Source organism: Brachycentrus maculatus, unplaced genomic scaffold, assembly GCF_059751285.1.
Source record: "Brachycentrus maculatus isolate JH-2025_06_01 unplaced genomic scaffold, ASM5975128v1 h1tg000081l, whole genome shotgun sequence".
Taxonomy (NCBI): domain Eukaryota; kingdom Metazoa; phylum Arthropoda; class Insecta; order Trichoptera; family Brachycentridae; genus Brachycentrus; species Brachycentrus maculatus.
The window spans coordinates 1,776,355-1,799,995 of record NW_028280835.1 but is presented as its reverse complement, the minus strand read 5'-3'; the positions used below and the strand labels follow the sequence as shown (position 1 = coordinate 1,799,995).

General features: G+C 30.2%; 1 protein-coding gene across 1 annotated transcript in view; it reads right to left on the bottom strand.

The window, feature by feature from the left end:
• The window catches only part of LOC148310974 (peroxidase-like), a 77,360-nt gene that overhangs the window by 23,332 nt on the left and 30,387 nt on the right, over nt 1-23,641 (bottom strand). Inside the window, exon 4 of the mRNA XM_088257379.1 lies at nt 20,184-20,274. Coding sequence (XP_088113505.1) covers nt 20,184-20,274 — 91 coding nt within the window. The remainder of the gene's footprint in view (nt 1-20,183; nt 20,275-23,641) is intronic.

The following is a 23,641-nucleotide window of genomic DNA, read 5'->3' as shown; positions in this document are numbered from 1 at the left end:
TTTAATCAGTGTTTTAAATTGGTTGGGGTAAATTCAGGTAATTTTCTTGATTTTATAAAGAAAAGTTAACTTGATAAAAACTATTGATTATTATAGTTTATATTAATACGTGTTTTGATAAATTATACAACACCTTACGTAAAACTTTGCCCTAATTTATTTATGTCTACGGGACGTTGAGGATAGACATAAAAACGTTTTGACAAAAATCTTTGTAAAACTCGTTTTTATTAGTAAAAATGAGAACGTTATAAACGTAGAAATATCGATTAAAACCGATGAATCGAATAAAGTTCTTAATACTAAAAAAAACGGCACAATAAGCTTTTGATATTACAGAATACTGTGTTTTAAAGACGTTGTAGTAAAAAAACAAAGTACATTAAAAATAATATGGGATTTTCTATATGCTTGAAAGTTTTTTTGTGAATATCTCAGAAACTCATTTATTGCAGAATTCAAATTTTGAAAACGCCATTAAATAGTACAGATGTACATGTAAAAAATGTGACTTGCTTCTTATCTCTCACATTTGAACAAATATATTGTTGAGAAAGTGTTTTAATTTTCGTAGACAGTCCTTAATTTGTATACCGGACTTGTGATTGAGGATAGAACGATATAAATAGGAAATAAATTGTCTAAAAAAAATATACTCTTCTGCTGAAATTTGTCTGACATCTAAAAAATACGATATTTTAATATAAGGTTTGGAAAGGCTGACAATGGCGTTCTAGTACCAATTAAATAAATAATTGACTGCTTAGTTACCCCGATGAAAGATTTAAACAAAATCTTATTAATTTAAACACTCTATTAAATCAAAATTCTCTCATTTTAGTAAGCAAAAATGAGGATTATTTGAAAACGAAAATATCTAAAATTCATCATATTGTAGCATAGAAACCTCGTTTGATGATACTAGATTCAGATATAATTTTATCTTCATTATTTTACAATGAGAGCTGTCAACCCTAATTGCATTTTGAATTTAAATTACATATGAAAGCAAATAACTATGAATTATTTTGCTAAATAACCCGGAAACATATTTTTACTGCCAATAAAAAATGCAAATAACCTTTAACTATAAACTTATGTAAAAGTTCCATTGATTTATGACCGTCGCAAGCGTGTCTTGTGTTCGCTTATCTCATTTGTTACACACAATATAAATCGGTACACTTAGTTCCAATAGCGACATTTTGAGTATTTAAATCATTAATATGATCTTTAAGCGTAAGTTATATCCTTAATGGTATCCGGGCCCGTGGCTTGGTGAAAAGTTTACTTGGCTTTGACCGCTATCTAACAGGTTTAAAGTAATACGACACTGAAACGAGAATAAAAAATAGTATAATATAACAAATCCATATTATTTTTTGACATCTCATCAGAATTGAAGAAGAATATGGAAGTCTGGGAATTTACGGGGCTGACGGCCGTCATAGGCTGATTTAAGAGATCACTTTACACATGTCTAACATTCACCAATTCTACCCATTATTGACAACTACACTACTCAAATTCTTGGAAGTTCTATATATATTGTATGAACCAATTTTGAAACCTTGTTCTTGAATCACTGGAACTTCACTAGAGACATATATTGGTAAGATGAAAATAAGCTTCTTATTGAGCAGAAACTTTTATATTAGTATGTGAGGCCTGAATCCTGGATTCAAATCAAATGATAATATTTTCCTAAAATTATATGAAAAATAACTCCTTTAATTGGAAATAATCAAGATTTTGTGAACAAGTATTTGGACACAGTCAAAATGTTGTTAACAAATCCAATTGTGAATAAAACTTCCTTTGTAGTAACAATGTGTTGGATTTTTACTGTCGTACGTAGCACAAAAGGACATTCAAAGGAATTTTCATATTTTTATGTACTACATATATTTCTCTAATCTTAGAAAGATATTGGTAAAAAATATCTGCTTTTTCAAAAGAGATTTTTATTTTATTTAATTTTCTAACTCACTATGATATAGCTTACACAATATAGGACATTGTATAAAAGTATAATATTGTATTGTTCTCAATAAAAGTTTTAAATAAACCTCATCCGTACAGAATAGTGAATTTGCCACTGCATTGAAAAAAAACAGTGTTTTCTGTATCGTTAAATACATGAAGGAAAGGTGATCAGCCCTGGGTTTCAGGCAAGCTCCAGGGTATTAATGGTATTAATAAATAAATATTCCAGTAAAACATTAATTCTATTTATTTGAAATACTACTACCATCACGCTGTTTCACCGCAGGGGTAGAGGGAGAGGATGGAACGCCACACTCTTCTGTCCTGCCTTACACTCCTCGCTTCCTTCAGATCCATATATCTAGTCATACATGCTCATGGATTACGACTTTTGACACCACCACATTTATGTTCTGATTTTCTTGATTGTTATTTTCGGCGTTCGCTCACATTCGCCATATATACTTTCTTAGTTTTTTTCTCGTTATCCATTATATATCTCTCCACATGTCCATACCACCTTAAAGAACTCTTTTTAATCATTTTAAATGTCCCAATTAATACGGGAGTTGAACGTCACGCAGGCAGCATGAATCAAGCTATCGTAATATAATTTGAGCCACACACATCAGAAGGAAATACTGTTTTGCAAGATTATTTAATATGACCTACATATTAGATATCTTTTCAGCAAATAAGGTTTATACAACGCTAGGTTTGACAGTATACTTATAATATAATAGCTAGTTTGATAACGAGATCGTTTTGATCGGAACTGTAATATATACAGGTGGATAGTAACTGCTGTGCATTTCATTTAACCTTTCATTTGAGATTTTAATTATTATTTTATTAAATACCACCTTTGAAATAGTAAAGTCGCCTATAGCCTATGTATAAGTCATAGAGAATTGGTTTATCAAGATGAAAACGGTATTATTAATACACTTTTTTGCATTTAATTTATTTTGTCTGCAATTAAATGAACAATAAAATTTAATGTTCTTTAAAATTGCGGAAGTTAAAGTTATTGTTATATTTATCTGTCGGTGGTTCAGACTATTTTTCAAACGTGTAAACAGGATATCGTTAAATATAATTATTATAACAATGCATTTAATAAAATCATTTTCTTAAACAAATGGTTCAAAATTTTCACAAAGACATTTTCTAATCAATTTAATGTAAACCAGGGAAATTTAAAAAAAATATATTTATGGTTCATAACTAATGAAAAACACATAACATGAAATGAAATACAGCCAATAAAAATCGTTTAATTTTTTTTCATGAATTAGATGACAAAACAACAAACTTATAGAAACAAGTAAAAGCTCAGGTTAAATAATAATGAAAAGTAATGAAATTAATTAATTGAAAAAGTAAATATTAAAAGCGAAATTAAACTAAGCTTCAAAACTAAGGTAGAAAATTCAAGATTCTATTTCAATTCGATTTCACAAATCTGGCGTAAATAATAAATACCATAAATAATCATAGATAACGAAAAATATATTTTTTAAAGCATGCATTTTTTAATAATTCACAATGCATGTCTGCAGGTAGGATAGTAAGAATAGGAAAAGTCAATATGAAAAATACATCACAAACACCCAGACCCATTGAAAATAAATATTTTTTAAATTCATTTTGCAATTGGCGGGAATCGAACCCGCGACGCCAGTTTCGCAGTCGAGCGTCTACCCAACTATGCCACGGCGCTTGCCCAGATCATATTTATTTTTTAAATAAATTTTCAAGACTTGTTCCCTCACAATACTCAATAGACGTTAAAACATATAATAATCCTGTTTAAAATCGCCTTGTTAGCAAACGAAAAACAAAATATACAGCTCCATATCGCAATTGAATTAATCATAAACGTGATCGAAACACGTCTATCTTATTTTACAGTTGCGTTCATAGATAAAATCTGTGATAGAGCTACCGAGTGGCTGTGGGTGAAAATCTGGCCACTGTTTTAACCGATGTGGGTGTGATTGAATGTTTTGAAAATTTAATCTGTCTTATTACTTAAACGTTTCATGTTACTTAATAATTAGTTAGAATTAAATATGTATGTAGATCAAATAGTCCGTGTTAAAATTAGAAACTATCTTCAAATATTTTGAATAAATATCATATAAAAATAGCGAGTCAATTTAATACTACTACTACTACTACTACCATCACGCCGTTTCCTCGCAGGGGTAGGCAGAGAGGATGGAACGCCACACTCTTCTGTCCTGACATACACTCCTCGCCTCCTTCACATCCATACATCTAGTCATACATGCCCTCCGATTACGCAGACTTTTGACACCGCCAGATTTTAGGTTCTGATTGATCTGATCGTGCCAAGTCTTTTTCGGTCATCCACGTTCTGTTTTCCCTCTCACTTTCACACATATATTTTCTTAGCCATTCTCTCGTTATCCATTCGCTCCACATGTCCATACCACCGCAAAGAACTCTTCCTAATCTTTTCAATTATATGAATTACGTAACTCGCCCAATTATTTAATGATTAGATCCATTCTTTCAGTGCCAGAATAAAGATGTTGACTTAACGCATATTTTACTTTGTACATATATAAAAGCATTGTTAATTTTATGGTAATATAACATTCTCCTTATCATTCATCGTTTTTATTTGTGTAATACCACTTTAAAAAACACTATTTCGTGACTACGGCTTCGGAATAATTATTCCATCATCAGGTCATTCAATTTACATTAATATGGTCTGACATTTATACAAAAACAATATATTGAAAGAGAAATTGGAATTGAATTTATTAATCTCTCTTTCAAATTTAAATTTTTGTATTAATGTCAGACCGTGATAATTTTATTTCAATGACCTGATGATGGAATGATTATTCTGAAATCAGTAGTCACGAATTAATGCTAATTATACTGGTATTACACAAAGTGAACGTTAAATGATAAGGAGAGTGTTATATTACCATGCCACAAAGTTAACGATACTTTTAATTTACAAAATACACAAAATATGGATGTTTGGACATTTACTTCATATTCCAGACTTCCATATTATCCTTCATCTATGTTGAGATGTCAAAATATAGTAAAATAACTCCTAGTTGGAGATAATCCAGATTTGTAAACATGTGTTGTGAATTAACATACAGAAACAAGTAGATTAATCGTATTTTGATTTGCGATTTGCATTTTGCCATCAGAGCAGACAGGAGCCAAATTTCATCTGCACACAGTTCTGCCACGAAGGATAGATTAGGAATAGCAACAATCAAGAGAATTGTAGGATGTTTCAAATTCAAAACACGATAAATACACTGGATTGCAGAAACGGTGGTGATTCGGTGCGATTGTGTAAAGCACTAAAGATTCCTCGGCGTATTGATTCACGCCGCATAATGGATCGAAAGTTTTGCGCTACTTACGTCCGCTTGAAATCCAGCGAATAATTAAGATTGGCAGCCGATTTTAATGACGACAGTTTCAGAACGTTGCAGCAGTTTGAACACTGTGAGCAAATATTGATCATTATTTTAATTTCTGATGATATAATAATACAAATTGTATGCAAGTTTTAACATTTAAAACGAAGAAACCGATGCTATCAGATAACAAAAATATTTATTAAATAAAAAATTCATTTTTTTAGTAAAAATCGTATCATCTTCTTTTTCTTCATGAGCCCTGTGTGCTCCACCGCTCAATATATAGACCTCTTCCTTTTCTATCCATCCTTTTAATTCCCAATCGTAGCATTCTGCCACATAATTGGGAACCTATTAAATGATCTTTCAGTACAAAGAAAAGCTAAAGATTTGTTCTTGCATGATTTTTGAATCATGTTTAACGAATAATTTCCTGAAAATCTTTCAAACACATCCTCGCTGTGTCAATCTGAGGCCAGTTGATGACAACAACCATAGAGGTGTTATCACCATCAATTTTATAAAATCTCAAATTCAGCGGTTCTCATATTGTGCTCCACGGAGTCTTGGGGCTTCGCAAAACCTCTCTGAGGAATCCGCCGCGACAAGCAGCAAAATAAATCTTCAATAATACTAAGATCGAAAAATTAAAACGAAAATACTTAGATATCTAGTGTTTTTTTTTTGTGTATTATATTATTTTGTGTTGTTTTATTTACTGTTATAGAAGTCAGTTGTGTATGATGTACCTATATTTGTGTGATTTCATTAAAGTTTTGCTTATTTTAGGACTCCCTAGAATATTAATTGTTTCAAAAGGGTTTTGATGGAAAAAAAGTTTGACAACCACTGCTTTAATCCATACCGTGATTGTAATATAAATATTATGTATATATTTAAATATATCATTTTTACTTTACGTGATTTCTTGAGAAAGAACGTGTCAGGTGTATTCACGTATTAGAGTTGCGATTGCATCGTATTATTTACGATAGAACATAAATATTAATCATTACATAATGCAGGTAATTCAAACGCTTAAAGTGTGGAGTGAAGGCAGGAATATAGGTGATAGAAAATAAGAGTAAAGCGCCCTAGCGAGTCTACGAACTTTCACTACGTATTGAGGTACGGGAGAAAGGATAGCGTTCGCGTTAGTACTCGTATGTACCAAGTATTGAATAATAGCCAATATCGCAGGGCTTCTAGCCAGAGGCAATTAGGGTAAGCGCTTACCCATGAATATCTATAAAAAAAGTGTGAAAGTGACAGCCCAATCAACGGCAATAGTCGTCATTCATTATACCGCTCAAGTCGGCTCCCAAAGGAATGATTCCGTTTCCTGAGGGCATTTATGAATATCTCTTTTGTATTATGTTTCTATTTTTAATGACTATATGGATAATGGAAGCAGATTATACAACACTAAGAAGACAACAAAACGGTAGAATGTTCTAATATAATTAAATTAAAGCAGATAAATAACAATTAAGGGTGTACTCTCAAATATATAAATTCAGTACGTGACGTCAGGACACGCGAATTGTCCGCGCATATTTTTTTAGAATACACGCATATTGGAATTTGGTAAAAATATATTTTTTATAATTTTTTTTCTCATCGCCTTTCATAAACTCTTTTCTCTTCAAGACGATATAGTTATTTCGAAGAAAAACTTATATTTTGAATACAAAAGCGGTGTTTTAGGCAAAAAAAAACAATTACGTCAAATGTTACCCTGGTAAATAAAATTAAATTTTATAAGATTTATTGAATACTGGGCCTTAAGTCTAAGATACTTTAAAAAAAATTGTTAATTTTTTTCATTGTTTAAGAAATATAATAAAATTAAGTGAAAAAAAAAAATGTATATTTCCTACAAGAAAAACATAATAAATTAAATGCCTGAGAGTTTATTTGTACTAACCCATTCCAGCTGACATTGTAAAACAATGAAAATAAGAAGTTCTAAAAAAAAGGTTTCATAAAGACCGATTTCTAATTTCGGCGTAAAGTTAAGTGTGTCTCAAACAACCTTTACTAGAACTTCAAAGAAATCCATCGAATTACCAGTCGAATTACCTTTTCGCTAGATGGCTTTTCACTGATGCTGCAGATATGCGAATCTAACCTTCACATTTAAAATAGTACCAAATATTTTTCACAAAAAATAATAACAACTGCCGCATGGCGATTATATACAAAAAATGTTATAAAAAATGGCACAGTTTATTTATTTAACCTTAGAGGAAATTGTTCTACTGACCAATATACTCGAATGTCATTGACTGCTTCCATACAATCAAAATGTAAATGAAGTTTTTTACTGGTCTTATAAATAAATCGGTATACCAGTTATTATAACATGTACCTTTTGTACGTTTTCATCATGTTCACCATGATAACAACGCAAATATTCCATACACCGATTCATTTATGAGTTTTAGTCGATTTATTTAGCTGTTTTTTGGCTACAACTTTCACGAGAGGTAAATTTCATCAAAAATCTATTTTACCACTTGTTTTTTAAACTATAATAAATAAATATTTCTCGTTTTCTCACTATCCGGTATAGAGTGTTATTAGATTAATTGTCGTTATTATACATTGATTGTCGTTATTGTACAAAGGTTATGCAAAAGATTTTCGACTTCAAATAATTGCAAATACAAGATCATTTTTTAATATTAAATCATCGAATCTAGAACCAAATTCATAGCACGCTAACCACTAGCTTATTCCACTAAAAAAATAGTGAAATTGATATACGTCTATCGTATAAAAGTTCTGAAGGAATTTTGTTTACATAACAAAAACATGAATGAAATGCAACTGTGTTATGTCATTCTTCTGCGATATATCATCGTATCTTAAAAAAATCAACATTTTTAACAATGTTATCGCATTTTTGACATTTTATTTAGGTATCGCTTATTCGGCACAAAATACATAAAATTAGTACGGTATTTATTTTGTTTATAAATTCCTTTTTGAGTATTTTAAATAGGTACATACTAACTTTTAAACCTTTAATTAATTACTTTAAACAGGTACCAACCAACTTATAAACCGTTAATTAAATACTTTAAATTACTACCTGCCAACTAATATACCTTTAATCAAGTATTTTAAACAGGTACCTAAAAACTTATAAGCCTTTAATTAAGTATTTTCAATAGGTACCTTATAAACCTTTGATTAAGTAACTTTTGAACGGCGAAACGTTAAACTGTACGAATTCGGCATTCCGTGACGATGTTTATGGGTTTACGTAACGGCTGTCTTTGTAACGGGGTTATCGAGGTGAGGTAGTGTGTATTATGTATGAATGTAGGCACAGTTTGGGATAATTGGAGCCAACAAGTGACCGCTATTACCACACGAGAGGACAAGACGAGAAATGTGGTGTGAGGCCCAAATAACCATGACCTTTAAATTTACCATATTGATCTCATTATGACTCATAATGCCACCGTTAAACTGTAAATAATTGAAAAGTATTGTTGATTAATCGTTGATTCAAATCAGATTCGGTCAGTGCAGAGAAGGTAATCTGATTCAATGAAAAGGTGCGGTAGATACTTGTTTGAAAAAATGTTTAAAAAATGACGTTTAGGATATGATGACGTAGTATTTTCATGTATTTTAATTTTAAAATGTCGAAATATTATTGTTTTTACTAAAGGCGGGATACTTAATTTTCTTTCAACGCAATTAATTTTTTTCTTAAAACATTGTTATTATATTGACAAAATAAGTTTTTCTTCGAAATAAATACAGAGTTTAGAAAAAAAAGGTTTTGAAAGGTTCAGGAGTAAAAAAAAAGTAATAATATTTTTCAATTTATATTCTAAAAATAAAACTAATTGCAATAAACATTCTTTAAAAAATGTGCACAGATGACATGTCTGGTTTTTTGCGCAGCCGTTCCCGTTCTGAATTTGAACGTCTGAGATCTCAGCCTTAATGAATACCAAAAAGCGATAATTTTTCTTCTATCTACAGATTATACAATCTACAGATTAAAAAAAATGATTAAAATGATGAATAACACATGACACCAAATTTTGGTCATAGTCAGTCTGGCCCCGATCAATTTATTATTAAAAAAAATGTTTTAATGAAAAGCTGTTATGTGCTCAATTATGTTTAGCAATATTATAATATTTAGTAGATGTAAATATGAAATAAATATAAATTTATATATATATATATATATATATATATATATATATATATATATATATATATATATATATATATATATATATATATATATATATATATATATATATATATATATATATATATATATATATATATATATATATATATATATATATATATATATATATATATATATATATATATATATATATATATATATATATATATATATATATATATATATATATATATATATATATTTATATATATATATATAAATATATATATATATATATATATATATATATATATATATATATATATATATATATATATATATATATATATATATATATATATATATATATATATGTATATATATATATATATATATATATATATATATATATATATATATATATATATATATATTTACACACACTCACACAAAATTAACTCTCTCAATCAACCATTAGCATCGATACAATTATCAAATAAATAAAAAAGTTCGAGCCCACAAACAATTAAATTGATTAAAATCGATCAACCGTCTAAAGAATTACTATGTGTATTTTATGATATGAACAGAGTATTTGATGTGTTACGCTATCCAATTAAAATTTTGATCCTTTCTATTTCGAGTCAATGATCTATCACTAATTTCAAGGAACAGGAAATGATTGAACGAATCTAGCTAGTCGTGCGCTACTTAGTACTTGTTACCATGTGGCCCTATTAAAACAATATACTCGTAATACGATGTACAGAAACTCAAAAATATATTTACAACATTTTGATTGTGTCCAAATACTTGTTCACAAAATCTGGATTATCTCCAATTACAGGAGTTATTTTCATATTAATTTCATTAATATGAAAATAACTCCTGTAATTGGAGATAATCCAGATTTTGTGAACAAGTATTTGGACACACTCAAAATGTGGTAAATAAATTATCTGGTCAAATTATAAGCTTAATAATAAAAATGAAAATGGTATTTTCTGGCGTTTCTCATGTGTGTGATTATAATCCAGGATTCGGATCTCACATACTAATATAAGAGTTTCTGCTTAGTAAAAAAGCTTCTTTACATCTCACCAATAGATGTCTCTAGTGAAGTTCTAGTGATTCAAGAACAAGGTTTCTAAATTGGTTCATATATATAGAACTTCCAAGAATTTGAGTAGTGTGGTTGTCAATAATGGGTAGAATTGGTGAATGTTACACGTGTGTAAAGTGATCACATAAACCAGCCTATGACAGTCGTCAGCCCCGTAAATGCCCAAACTTCCATATTCTTCTTCATCTTTGATGAGATGTCAAAAAATAATATCAAAAATATATATTTTTTTAAACACATAAATTTTTTACAGTTTTAAATAACGTTATTCCAACGGAACTTTGATTTTATAATTTTATTTATACAATAAAATAACAATAATATGGTTTTCCACATATATTTTACTTTACCAGTGACTAGTGTCAGGGGCGTGCATTCCATACAGGCAGAAAACCAGTGCCTAGCCTATCTTATCCGCGTGAAATATAAAAACGCAACCAGTGCCTACTCAACCTTACTAAGTAGTACCTAGCCTACCTCTACTGCCTACCCTAATTAATTATCTGTGCACGCCACTGACTAGTATGATGATGTCGGTAACGACGAAACCCGGTCACTGGTCAAATAAAATATATGTGGAAAAAACTACCATATACAGTTGTTATTTTATTATATGGTAAACATTGAAATATGTATGTTCAAGTAAAGTGACAAGTGACAAATTAAGTAGATACGCTACCAGATAAGTGCATAATTATTTTATTAACTGATATCTTAATATTAACATAAATATGATATTGTTATCTTATATTAAGCCATGTAAGTAAATGAACCATTTGCGATATGATGATTTTGCATAAAAGCCTTCCACCTGGTCGAAATAAACTGCATATAATTAAAACAAGTAATGCAAGAGTCAACAAAAAATATTTGTCCCAATTTCATTGATTTTGCATTAAGCGTTTGTGATACTTTTGATATTTGTTTTGAGTATAATGTCACAAAATAGTAAAAAAAAAATCTTTGGACGTAATTTTTATTCGACTGGCAACTGCAAGCAAAAATATTATTGAATTATTCGTAGTATAAAAATAAATGCCCCAAAAATAATATGATTAATTTAAACAGAAAATAGGAGTAAATTAAAATGTAACTTTGTTTTGAAATCACTGTAAACATTATTATAGTGATTTTAAAACAAAGTTACATTTTAATTAAATAAATGAAAATAACAAAGTTAGTGCTTCAAATGTGAATTGTATTTTTTTTTTATTTGAAGATACCAAAAGTTGTAGAGCAAAGTCTTCAAATGCGAGTTTGTATGATCACGTATAATGTGTTGAATAATATTGTACGAGTACGTTGAACACGTAAGACCACGTCACGTCTCTTTGCTCTATCATGGGACAAATGTGTCAAGGTTGTTAGTGGATCATCGCATATACACTTCTCGGGTCTTATATTATCTAAGAAGAGTGTACTGTCGTACTTACATACTCGTATTCTAGTGCCTAGGCCTAGGGTAACCAAAAACAACGTTGAAAGGGAAGGATTACATTAATTATTAAAAGTAAAATTAAATTATTCCATTAATTGATTCGGCAGTCACATTTTGGTTAAATCAATCCATTTTTAATTTAAGTTTTACTTGGTAAATACCACCGTTTTTTTTAATCTGTTGTGACACGTGTATTGAAGCATTCCACGTCATTTACGGTGTTTGAAAATGATGCGGAATGCATTGAAATAAGTGTTGCAATATATTTTAAGAAATAATCGTATTCACCAAGTAAAACATACATTAAATAAGGATAACCTGCTTGAAATATTGTAGAGAATTAATTATTAACTTGGAAATTTAGCTACTCACTACTACCATCACGCCATTTCTCTGCTGGGGTAGGCAGAGTGGATGGAACGCCACAACCGTCTGTCCTGACACATACTCCTAGCTTCCTTCACATCCATATATCTAGTCATACATATCCTCCGATTATATAAACTTTTGACATGACCAGATTATAGGCTCTGACTGAAAGTTAATAGTGAAAATAGGTAGATATTATTTTTTCTTAACATAAAAAAGAAAATTTAATTTATCTACGTAGCGCTTTTGAAATAAACTCTTGTTTTACATTTTCACTCAATTAACAATACGAGCAGCCAGATAAATTATTACTAAACTAACTAACTAACTAACTAACCATCACGCTGCTTCCCGCAGGGGTAGGCAGAGAGAATCGAACGCCACACTCCTGACCCAATGAGTAAAATACCCAATAGTTCAATTTGAATAATTACTTTCATTTCAAGAATTTTCGATATCACATGGTCAAGTTGGTTACCCTAAATAAAATCCCTAATACATACATACGGTATACATCACAATACATTACAATACATTTCCATGTGTACTTTGAAAGTGCATTGTACTTATGCGGTCAGAAGTCATTACTCATTTATTATATTTAAATAGTCAGTAAGTATATTGGACAGTTTGGACGTCGGCATTTGTAACAGCTCCATAATCCAATAAAGGCATAATACGATTTTGTTACATCACGTTATATTCTAGTGGTTAAATAATAGTTTCGACATTTCGTCGCCCATAGTAAAAAGGCGAAGACTGTTTACTTCACAGAGTCCTTAACAGACGACAGTTCGGAAAACATGTTTTATTTATTATGTAAAATTATCGAAAATCGTCAAAATCATCGAGAGAACGGTTAAAGTTATACGAGTATTTAAAGTGATCTCTAAAGTCAGCCGATGATAATATGTCGCAATCCATCTAAATGCCTTGATTAATTTTCATGTTATCTTGTCTTAGTTAATGCATTTATAGAACGATAAAATAACAATTGCCTGCACCCGTATTGTAGTACTTAGAACTTTAAGGTATCGTTTTGGAGATCCTGGGCTCGATTCCCAAGAAGTTTCAAATAAATTTAAGTTATTTTGCACTCTATATTTAAAATACTATAGTGCATGTCGCTTTGCGCACCTTAGTGCATGTTGAACCAAAAACGATTGTGATTAATATTTTATTGTAGCTGTTAGTAAGTGAATAGTACTATTGTATTGACATGTAATATTGTTTGCATGCTAATGTAGTATTGTCCTGACGAAGGGACGGGTAAGTCTACGATACGAAACCGGTAAACTTAAATCTAGGTTAGTGGTTGTACAATAACATTACTAACATTTTGTAAATATAAATATTTAAAGAAAGAAACATTCTCCTCTATTTATTCATATATACATACAAGTATGGCGAGGCAGAGATAACGAATACAAAGACTCCATAGCGATGTCCGTTCGCAAATTTCGCAAGGAGCGCGCATTGCAAAATGACATCTTAGCCCTATTAAAGATACGAGTAGGTCTTTACGAAGCGTTGCAAATTCGGCGACGATTATATTGCGAAAAGGTTACTCTGTTACTCACCAATCTGAATATGAGCAGTCGAGTCAAAGGTTGACGAAATGAGCTATAATTTTTAAAGCTAATTGCCATTAATTATTATACGTGATATAATGTGGTGGTAGGTAGGTAAAGACTCAAATAGTATACACATTTTTATCCGGGAAATTCGCGCGATGTTTTAAACCATCTCTTGGAATTACATATCTAACGTCCAAGAGACTTTGAAATATGTCTAAGTTTGATGTAATATTGCTTTTCATGTTCCTGCTAAGTAAGGCTCTAACAAATAAGTTTTATAGCGTATTCCTAATAGTGAGTGGGTTTACTCTTTATGTTGAAAGTTACTATATTTCATGTAATTTTTGAGTGAAAAAAATCTAGGTAAAAACTCTCGCAATATCGTTTTAAACACGTAAGTTTTTATGCAATGTAAGCAATGAGTTTAGTGATTTTAGTTCTATGATTTAGTTCTGAACCCCACACTACTCTGTCTTTGCAAACATTCTTCGCCTCTTTCACATTCGAATAACTTGTTGTATGTATATTATTTTTGACATCTTAGCATAGTTGAAGAAAAATAAGAAGTCTGGGCATTTGCGGGGTTTATTTCATCTATGCTGAGATGTCAAAAAATAATATGAAAAATAACTCCGAATTAGAGATAATCCAGATTTGTGAACAAGTATTTGGATACACTCAAAATGTTATTATATGTACCTACATACTCTCGGATTATTCTTACTCCTGACCTGACCACTCTCAAGTAATTCAATCCTTTAACCACTCTCATTAATTCCTCTACTTTCCTCTTTCTTCCTGCATATTCTATTTTTATACCATACCCCCTAACCTTTTACTCCCTTCCTCACACACCAACTCCTATTTTTTAAATTATCTCTTAATGTTTTAATAGTTATTATAACATAAATGTGGAATTGTTTAATTGGCTTTATTTTTATTAATGTAACTATTTTTGTTAATGTAATGTAATGTTTATTATTGTAATGTTATAACTATTGTTATAATATACTTTTTAAATGTAAGCTGTACAATTCCCGGACAAATAAAATAAATAAAAATTAATAAAATACTGGATCGTGCCAAGTTTTCTTCATTCTTCCTCTGTTCTATTTTTAACTACATTTGCCTCATATTTTCGCCTTATGTTTTACCGTCCTTTCCTCACTCATTCGTTCCACATGCCCAAACCACCTAAACACGCCTTTCCTTCCTCATTCTTCCTCGGTTAATATTTTTAATCTGTATAAATTAATACTTTATTTATGTATAGCTTTTAAAACAGTGAAAAATGGTATTTAGGCCTAATGGCAGTCAGGCGACAAAATGAAAATGTATTTGTATAAGTCATGTCATCTTATCAGCATGTTTAATTGGTTTCATTGTTTTCTCTTTGTTTTAACTAATGGGAACTTTCAAGCGATGACCTTTTGTGGAATATATGAATTGCTCATGTTGCTAAATAAAAAGCTTTGTCTTAGGTCTTTTGAAATTTAATTATGAATGAAAAATGCTTAATCTCTTTAAAGAAACAGTGGATAATAGATAAGCAGTGTCCTTCGAGAAATTCACAAACGAAAATTTGTAATTTTGTTTATACAATAAAAAAAGGTAGTTTCTTATAGGTACTTATAGGATTCCGTTTGAACCTCAATTACTTTTGAACAAAGATTTCGTGGAATTTCACGATAAAGAAGTGATTTTAAAAACAAAATTAACTTGGCGAATGATAGAACTAAGGGTTGTCAAACAAAATTTTAAGCAAATGTGGCTGGTAATAGAAGCAGAGGAAAAACGAGGAAAACATGGCATGATCTAGTGTTCCAAATACTTGAAGGTGATCAGGCCATGAGTCGGAAGAATCGACGTGTATACATGGCATGTCCACCCCCGAAGTGTAATGGTCAGCACGCTCAGCTATCGTTCTGGAGGTCCCGGGTTTAATTCCCAGGGGTCGGCTTAAATAAATATAAGTGATTTTTTCACTCTAATATTTATTCAATATTACCCTGGACTTGTATCTCAAGCGGAGGGCTGATCGCCCTTCCTTACTGTGTTAACGATCAATACAACACTGCGTTTATATAATGCATTCCCCTATGCACCATCGGGTGCGAATGAGAGTTTAAAGAATTGAGAATGTATGAGAAGATGTATGAATGTGGAAGATGGAAAGATTGTATGCAAAGACAGATTGGTGGGGCATTCTATTTTCTCTGCCTCACCCTGCGGGGAAGCAGTATGATGGTTAGTTGGGCAAAATTAGCTTAATTTCACATTTTTTTGTTGATGCGATAAATAAATTAATGTAAGTAGGTTGTTAATAATGCTCCACTTAACAGTTAAGCTTCTTAATTTATAAATATTCACATCTCATGAATACTAATGATATTTTCTGCATAATATTTCAAGTGTCGTTGTCCTGCACAATCGTCAGTTTGAATTATGAAACGACTGTTCAATATTGCATCAATGCAAAAACTAGTTTTTAATTTTACTTTGAAAGCAACAGAAAATATTGTTTGAGCATTGCGGATCAGTCAATGCCATTGTAATCAGTCAGCAAACAGAAAACTGCGCATATCCTATTTCTCATTTTTACGCGAATGAGAGGTCCGGTTTCGCATTTACTTCCGTACCGTACTGTTTTCAGTGTGTTAAGGTAAACGACGTAATAATCATCGTGTTTTCTTCTTTACACTACCTGACGGGTATTCATATTTTTTTTCGTACAATGTTTTAATTTTTTTGATGTTCATCCCTCTAGCTGATGAATTGAGAGAAAAGACTAACCTTCATCCGAACTCGGTTGACACTAAAGAAAGGCTGATGGGTGCCTACATATACACAAACACACGCACAAATATATATATATATATATATATATATATATATATATATATATATATATATATATATATATATATATATATTTCTATATATATATATATATATATATATATATATATATATATATATATATATATATACGTATGTATATGTTTTCACTTCAAATATAGCGTCTTACATAAATTATGTTAAATTGTATTTTATTAAAAGTTAATTTAAAAAAAATGGATTCAAAGTAGTATTTAAAATCATGTCTATAAACTTCAATACACATCACGCGCACAGACTATGACAGCGCACCGCGCAAGCTTGCCAACTTGACGACTAACGCACTTGCTAGTCTGAAGAATAAAAATACATTTACAAAAAATACATAAACAAACTATTAAATTAGATGTTCATTAATATGATGTTCATATATCATATTAATCAAAAATTTTAATTGAATTTAATACGGTGTATAATGCATATTTCGTTATGCAAAACATTTCTAGCTTATTGATTATGTATGTTTTAAAGTCAATGGCACGATGGGTACTTTACATTGATGCTGTATTTATAATTAATTGGAAAGAGAATGGTAAATGGTGTTATCGTAAACAGTAAGGGCATTTAATGAGGTGAATAATAAATTTAAATAAATTAGAAGATGCTACCAATTATAATAAATCTCGGCAACATTAATCAATAGATCGTGATCAATGATTTATATTTATAACACGTAATCTGAAATGTTTACTTATTTGATTAAATCTTAGTTAGCCTACATATAATATGTACGGTGAACGTTCCACCCATACATGGTATGGATACTCAGCAACCCTTTAAATTATTGTGTAAACAACGTACCTATAACTTTTTCTAGTGTCTGTTTCATAAAAAAGGCTCCTAAAATACTATTCATAAAATCCAAATCAACCACAAAAGAAGACCAAATGTTTTTTTGTGGTCATTTGGCTTTTTAGTAAATTTATTTAACACTGTATACTTTGATTTGTGCCATTAATGAAATGAAAACACACACACACACACACATATATATGGTATATCACATCATGTATAATCAGCATCCCTTCTTAAAACTGACGCCGCACGTCCCTGATATGTACATATTATAAATTTGCTTATTAAATTCTTATTCGGGTACCTTCTTATGTCGTTTCGCATTTCAAAGTAAATTCTATTGTTTTTATGAGTTGATAGTGTCCTTTGAATTTCAAAGATAAAAATAGTGGAAATATTGCTGATATCGTAGTCGTACAGGAGAAAGTAACCAACTAACAAAACGTAAAATATTCAGGAAGACCATTTAAGTCACTTTTGTTAGGCAAGAAGAAAAACGTCAACGCAGTTAGTCATTTTTAACAAGTCAATATATTATACTTCCAAGTTTAAAATCCTTTGGAATTTTTTTCAGCGCAATATTAAGCTAGTAGATATCACATAGTCAATGATTAAGTTTTTGTAAAAAATGCACTTGGTCACTTTTCCTGTATGACTACGATATGTTTATAAATGCTCTTCTATGGCTACAACAAACACACAAATAACTTCTCTAGTCTATATTGGGTATTTTCAGAATTGCAACCTGAAAATAGACCCAACGGCCTGAAAATGCATGGCTGACGGGAAACAGTAAAGCCAATACTTACTAACCTGAACCATTTGCATTCGTGCGAACATTCGCCTATCTAAAGGAACAATAATATCTAACTCAACGCATTAAACGTTTGTAACCTCAATAGAAAACACATTACTATTACTGATTTCATTTTTTCTTAAAGCTTTTAATCAGTGTCGTGTATTTATACATTTCAAATTTCAATTTTAGTTTGTCACTATCTACACAGTAAAACTTAAATACGAATATTTTTTCCAAAGCATTAATGTATTATGTGGTGTATTTTACGATAGTTGTTATTTATATTTATCAATTACAAAACTTGACTATACCATAAAACTAAGGTCATTGCGACATCTCATCTTAGTCTGTAATAATTAATTATCATTCTACCGATAGCTAAACATACATAGTTGTTCAATGCCTTTGGATCATTGGACTAAGTTCTCCATTCATACTGGAGATGATTACTTTTTATCGGGTTATTATAGAGTAGAATTCCAAACACGACTGACCTTAAACCTTCTTCATATTTCATTAAGTGGCATTTATTGCTTTATTATTCTTCATCCCAGTATCACGGATCGATAATTAATTAAGTTTTCTACGGAATTGAATTGAATCCAATCGTTTTTATCCTTGTAAGAATCTAAACACTTATATAGTATTTAAGTATTGCACTATGACATAAATACGAGCTTATATAAATAGAAAAAGTAAATTCTTTATCCATTCTTAGCCTTGATGTCGGCGTTGTGATGATACGCATGAAAATAAAATATGTTAATCATGTGATCAACAAATTTGCCAACATTCATTGCTTTTTTTGTATTGTACTAAACTAGTAATTAATTTCAGCGCAGTAAAAGATTCAATTAAAAGCCATGAACCAACGGTCGAGGTTCTGTCTTGTTTTGGCACGTTATCTATTTAGGAACAAATTTTTGTGAAGCCTTGTTTCACTTTAAAAATTTCAACTTAAGGATTTTTGTTGAAAAGAAGCGAAACATTTTAGTGATCTTTGAAGTATTCTATTTTTCATATTTATCTACATATCTGGGAAGCATCTTTTCAAGAGATGGAAAAAAGTGGATAATGATATTGTAACAAGGGTGAATGCAGGGAACAGAGAAAATGGTGCTTTGAATAGAATGATTGCAAATAAAAATATATCCATAAAAGCTCAATAAGCGGTTCAAAACGGAATGCTGATACCGACACTGATGTATGGAAACGAAACAGAATAAACAAAGAAAGATGAAAGCAAAGTGAATACCGTTGAAATGCGTTCCTTCGGACGAATGTGTGGAAAATCGTTGTAAAACAGAATTAAAAATGTATGTATTATAAATGGATATGAGGCTGATGTATGTAGGAATAATTAAAAAGATTGAGAAAAGTAATTTAAGGTGATATGGAGATGTGGAGCGAATAGATAGCGAAAGAATTACTAAAAAAAGTACTTTTCGTGATCTTAGTAGTAGTAATCTACTTGAAATAATGTGTAAAATAGTTAATGTCACGAGCATACATTATATCGACCAAAATATAGAAACATGCATAAAATTATTTTTTTTCTCCAAAATAGGAAATTGTGGATTATTACAAAAAAATAATAAAACTTACGTTCTTGCTAGGTTGATAGATATATCCAGCATGAGTTCTCCAACACTGGCAATATCTTCTGTTTTCCAATCACCTTTCGGAGTTGCCACATCTAAAAATATGAAAAAAATATATATATATTTAACATATAAGTAAGGAAATCAGACGTAACTAATTACTTATAATTTTTGAATATCAGTTGGATCGATCACATTTAATTTTGACATTTGAATCAAAATCACCGAGCAATTGATCGATTTTTTTAAAGATTACTAGACACTATTTTTATACATAAAAAAGGCGTAGATATTGTTTGAACTTAAATGTAGATGAACAATGGAATAAACGATTTTAATCCTCCGATCTAAACAATAGCTTCAGTCATCTAATACAACGATTTTTTTTTCTAAATATCTATAATCAATAGATAATGTTAAGTATTGTCTCCGTGTTTTATTTTAATGCCGACTTATGACACAATGTGAAAGCGACATGAAGAGACATTACATATTTAATTGTTACCAGTTGTTAATTGCGTTGCGAAAAAAAAAACATGAAATTTAATGCTCTTACCATTAAGACTGAGCGCGTAATAAATTATAATAAATACTTTTTTATCAGCAAATAAATAAAAGATTTCTCTGGTCTTAAATACATGATGCTTTATTACATAAACATAGATACATACATAAACGTATTTATAAGATTCTATCTCAAAGACTTCTTCTTCTTCGTCTCTCCTTTATATACACCCAATGATGCATATTGCATCGTACATATCTACGTAGTGTTATTTTCATTGTGAATAACACGAAGGCAAGTAGATCAGTCCTGCGCTTCAGGTACCAGTCTACGGTGATACTAAATCAATGTTACTGTGGAAAATCACTTATATTATACTCCTTAGTGGAGAAACCCAGATTTATGAACAAGGATTTGGACATACCTAAAATGTAGAGGTTTACTTCACCAAAACGTTACATTTCCATTACAAATGATTTTAAGTAATCGGGAATTCTAGATTGTAAAATTGTCGTTTTGGTGCGATTTAATGATTTCATATTGGTTTAACACAGGATCGGTCATGTTTTGTGGCAAATTTAATGAAGATTTCGATTTAATACAGTAAACAGAACAAATTTGCATTTAAAGGATTTTTTGTGCAATATTGGACATGTAACTTTCTGGTGAGGACCTCCACAAATGTTGTGAATAAAATAACTGGTGAAATTATAATAAAAGCGCATCAAAATTATAAATCATGTTTTCAGGCGTCTCCTAGTATGTAAAATAATTTGGTTAGGATGTTGCAAACATCTAAATTAAAGCGTCTCAGCTAAATAAATGCTTTCACAAAACTAACCATAGATGCCGTGAACTCAAAAATGAAACTACATGAGATTTACGATATATGGATGGCATTAAAAAAAATGAGTTGTGTGGTTGTCAACCATGGGTAGAATGGTAAATGTTAAAGTGATCACTTAATCATCTTATTACAGGTCATTAGACCTGTAAATACCTAGAGTTCCCTTTTTTTCTTCATCTTTGTGGAGATGTCAAAATGTAAAAATAACTCTAAAGTGGATAAAATCAGATTTGTGATCAAGGATTTGGACACACCAAAAATTTTGTGAAAAAAACTTTGATTATTTATTAAAATATTGCGCCGTCATATGTTTCGAGTAATGCACTTCCTACGCCAAAATATAAGAATAACAATTTGACATGTTTATTAATTCCAATTCTAAAAGTTTCCATTAATAGCCCACTCTATCAAAAATTTTATGGATGGCACTTCAAATGAACATATTTGTACACGATATTTAAAATAGCAACAGCGTACATTATAAAATAAAATACGTATGATTTGTATGTAATGAAGAGGAAATGTGAATGCATTATTAGTAATGTATCATGTTTCTGCCTCCGACTAGCATTGCTATTGAACCTGCACTTTTTTTAATGATTTATCCTTGAAATGACAAGATTTATTAGTGCTGTGTATTTGCATAGTAATATTTTATGCACGAAGATGATTTCCGAAGTACAAAAGAGATTAATAGATATCAAAAATGGCACGATCTATCAGAATTACAAAAATTTAATAATGTTTGATATTAGTAATAATATAAATGATTTCTCTTGAATATTTTCCTATCATATACTTAGGTATCCTACGCGGAAGTTACCAATTGAACTACGGAATAAAGATTTTTTTTAAATATTCCTGGAGTATTATTTCTAAACGCTTTTATAAAAGGATATTAAAAAATTAAATAGTAAAAAAATTCACAATATTTATGGAATTTCTTTCATACATTTGTAACAAAACTGTATTTTTTTATTACGGTATATTTTAAAGAAATAAATTAACAAAAGTGCAAATAATATTTTTATAACTAATTGTAGTTGTATGTTTATTTAAAAAAAGACCTTTCAAATATTCTGAAAATGTAGATTTTATTTTTATAATTTTAAATCTTAGCTACATTGATGCGTGCCAGCCAAATTACATATCATTCAATCAGGAACTTCTCAGCATTTGTTCATTGAAATTGGCCCACACTAGATTATCCCTCCTGAACCCAACACAGATTCAAATAAAAACATATTTACTTAGCTACAAGAAACAAAAATCCACTATATGATCTACAAACCTTGTACATAACAAGCAAGGTAAATAGTAAATGCAATTCCCATGTAAAAAGAGCCAAATTACATTTTTTATATGTAACGATACTTTTCTTATGGGTGTAGCATATAACGCCTTTTATCTAAAAAAATATATGTAACTTATAATTTACTTTGAGGGAATCATTTCACAAGCCTGTATAGCAATAAAAATACGACCCCTTAATCAATATGCAAATGGCAGAAATACAAAGTAATATCTCTACATTTGTTTTGTTTTCAGTATATTTTTTAAATGAGAGCATGAATCTACGAATAAGGGAATGGGCGGTCAAGGTCTGTAGGTTAGTTTGAATGAATTAAAAGTAATAATAGTCCAACTAATACCGGACTGCTAGACAAGCCTTATATGCATATTGTGGATTTATACAAACAAGGCAAATATGTCAATTAACAGACTGATACGTATACGAAAAGTATACGAAATTCAGGTCACGTCATTAATGTTTTTTTTTTATCATTTCCTAAAAACTATCTAACTAACAAACTAACCATCACGCCACTTCCCGCAGGGGTTGGTAGAGAGAAAAGAACGCCACACCATTCTGTCTTTGCAAACATACTTCGCCTCTTCCACATTCATGCATCTTCTCATACCGATAGACCTGACCGATTTTAAGTACTTAACATACCTGATCATTCATGTTTTTTTCGGTGTTCTTCTGTTCCTTTTTCCAGCTACATTCGCAATTTATATTTATTTGTTCAAATTCCTTTTTTAGTATTCAACTTTACGGTATCATACATATTATATCCAATTTCAAATCTTTAATCACTGGAAAAAT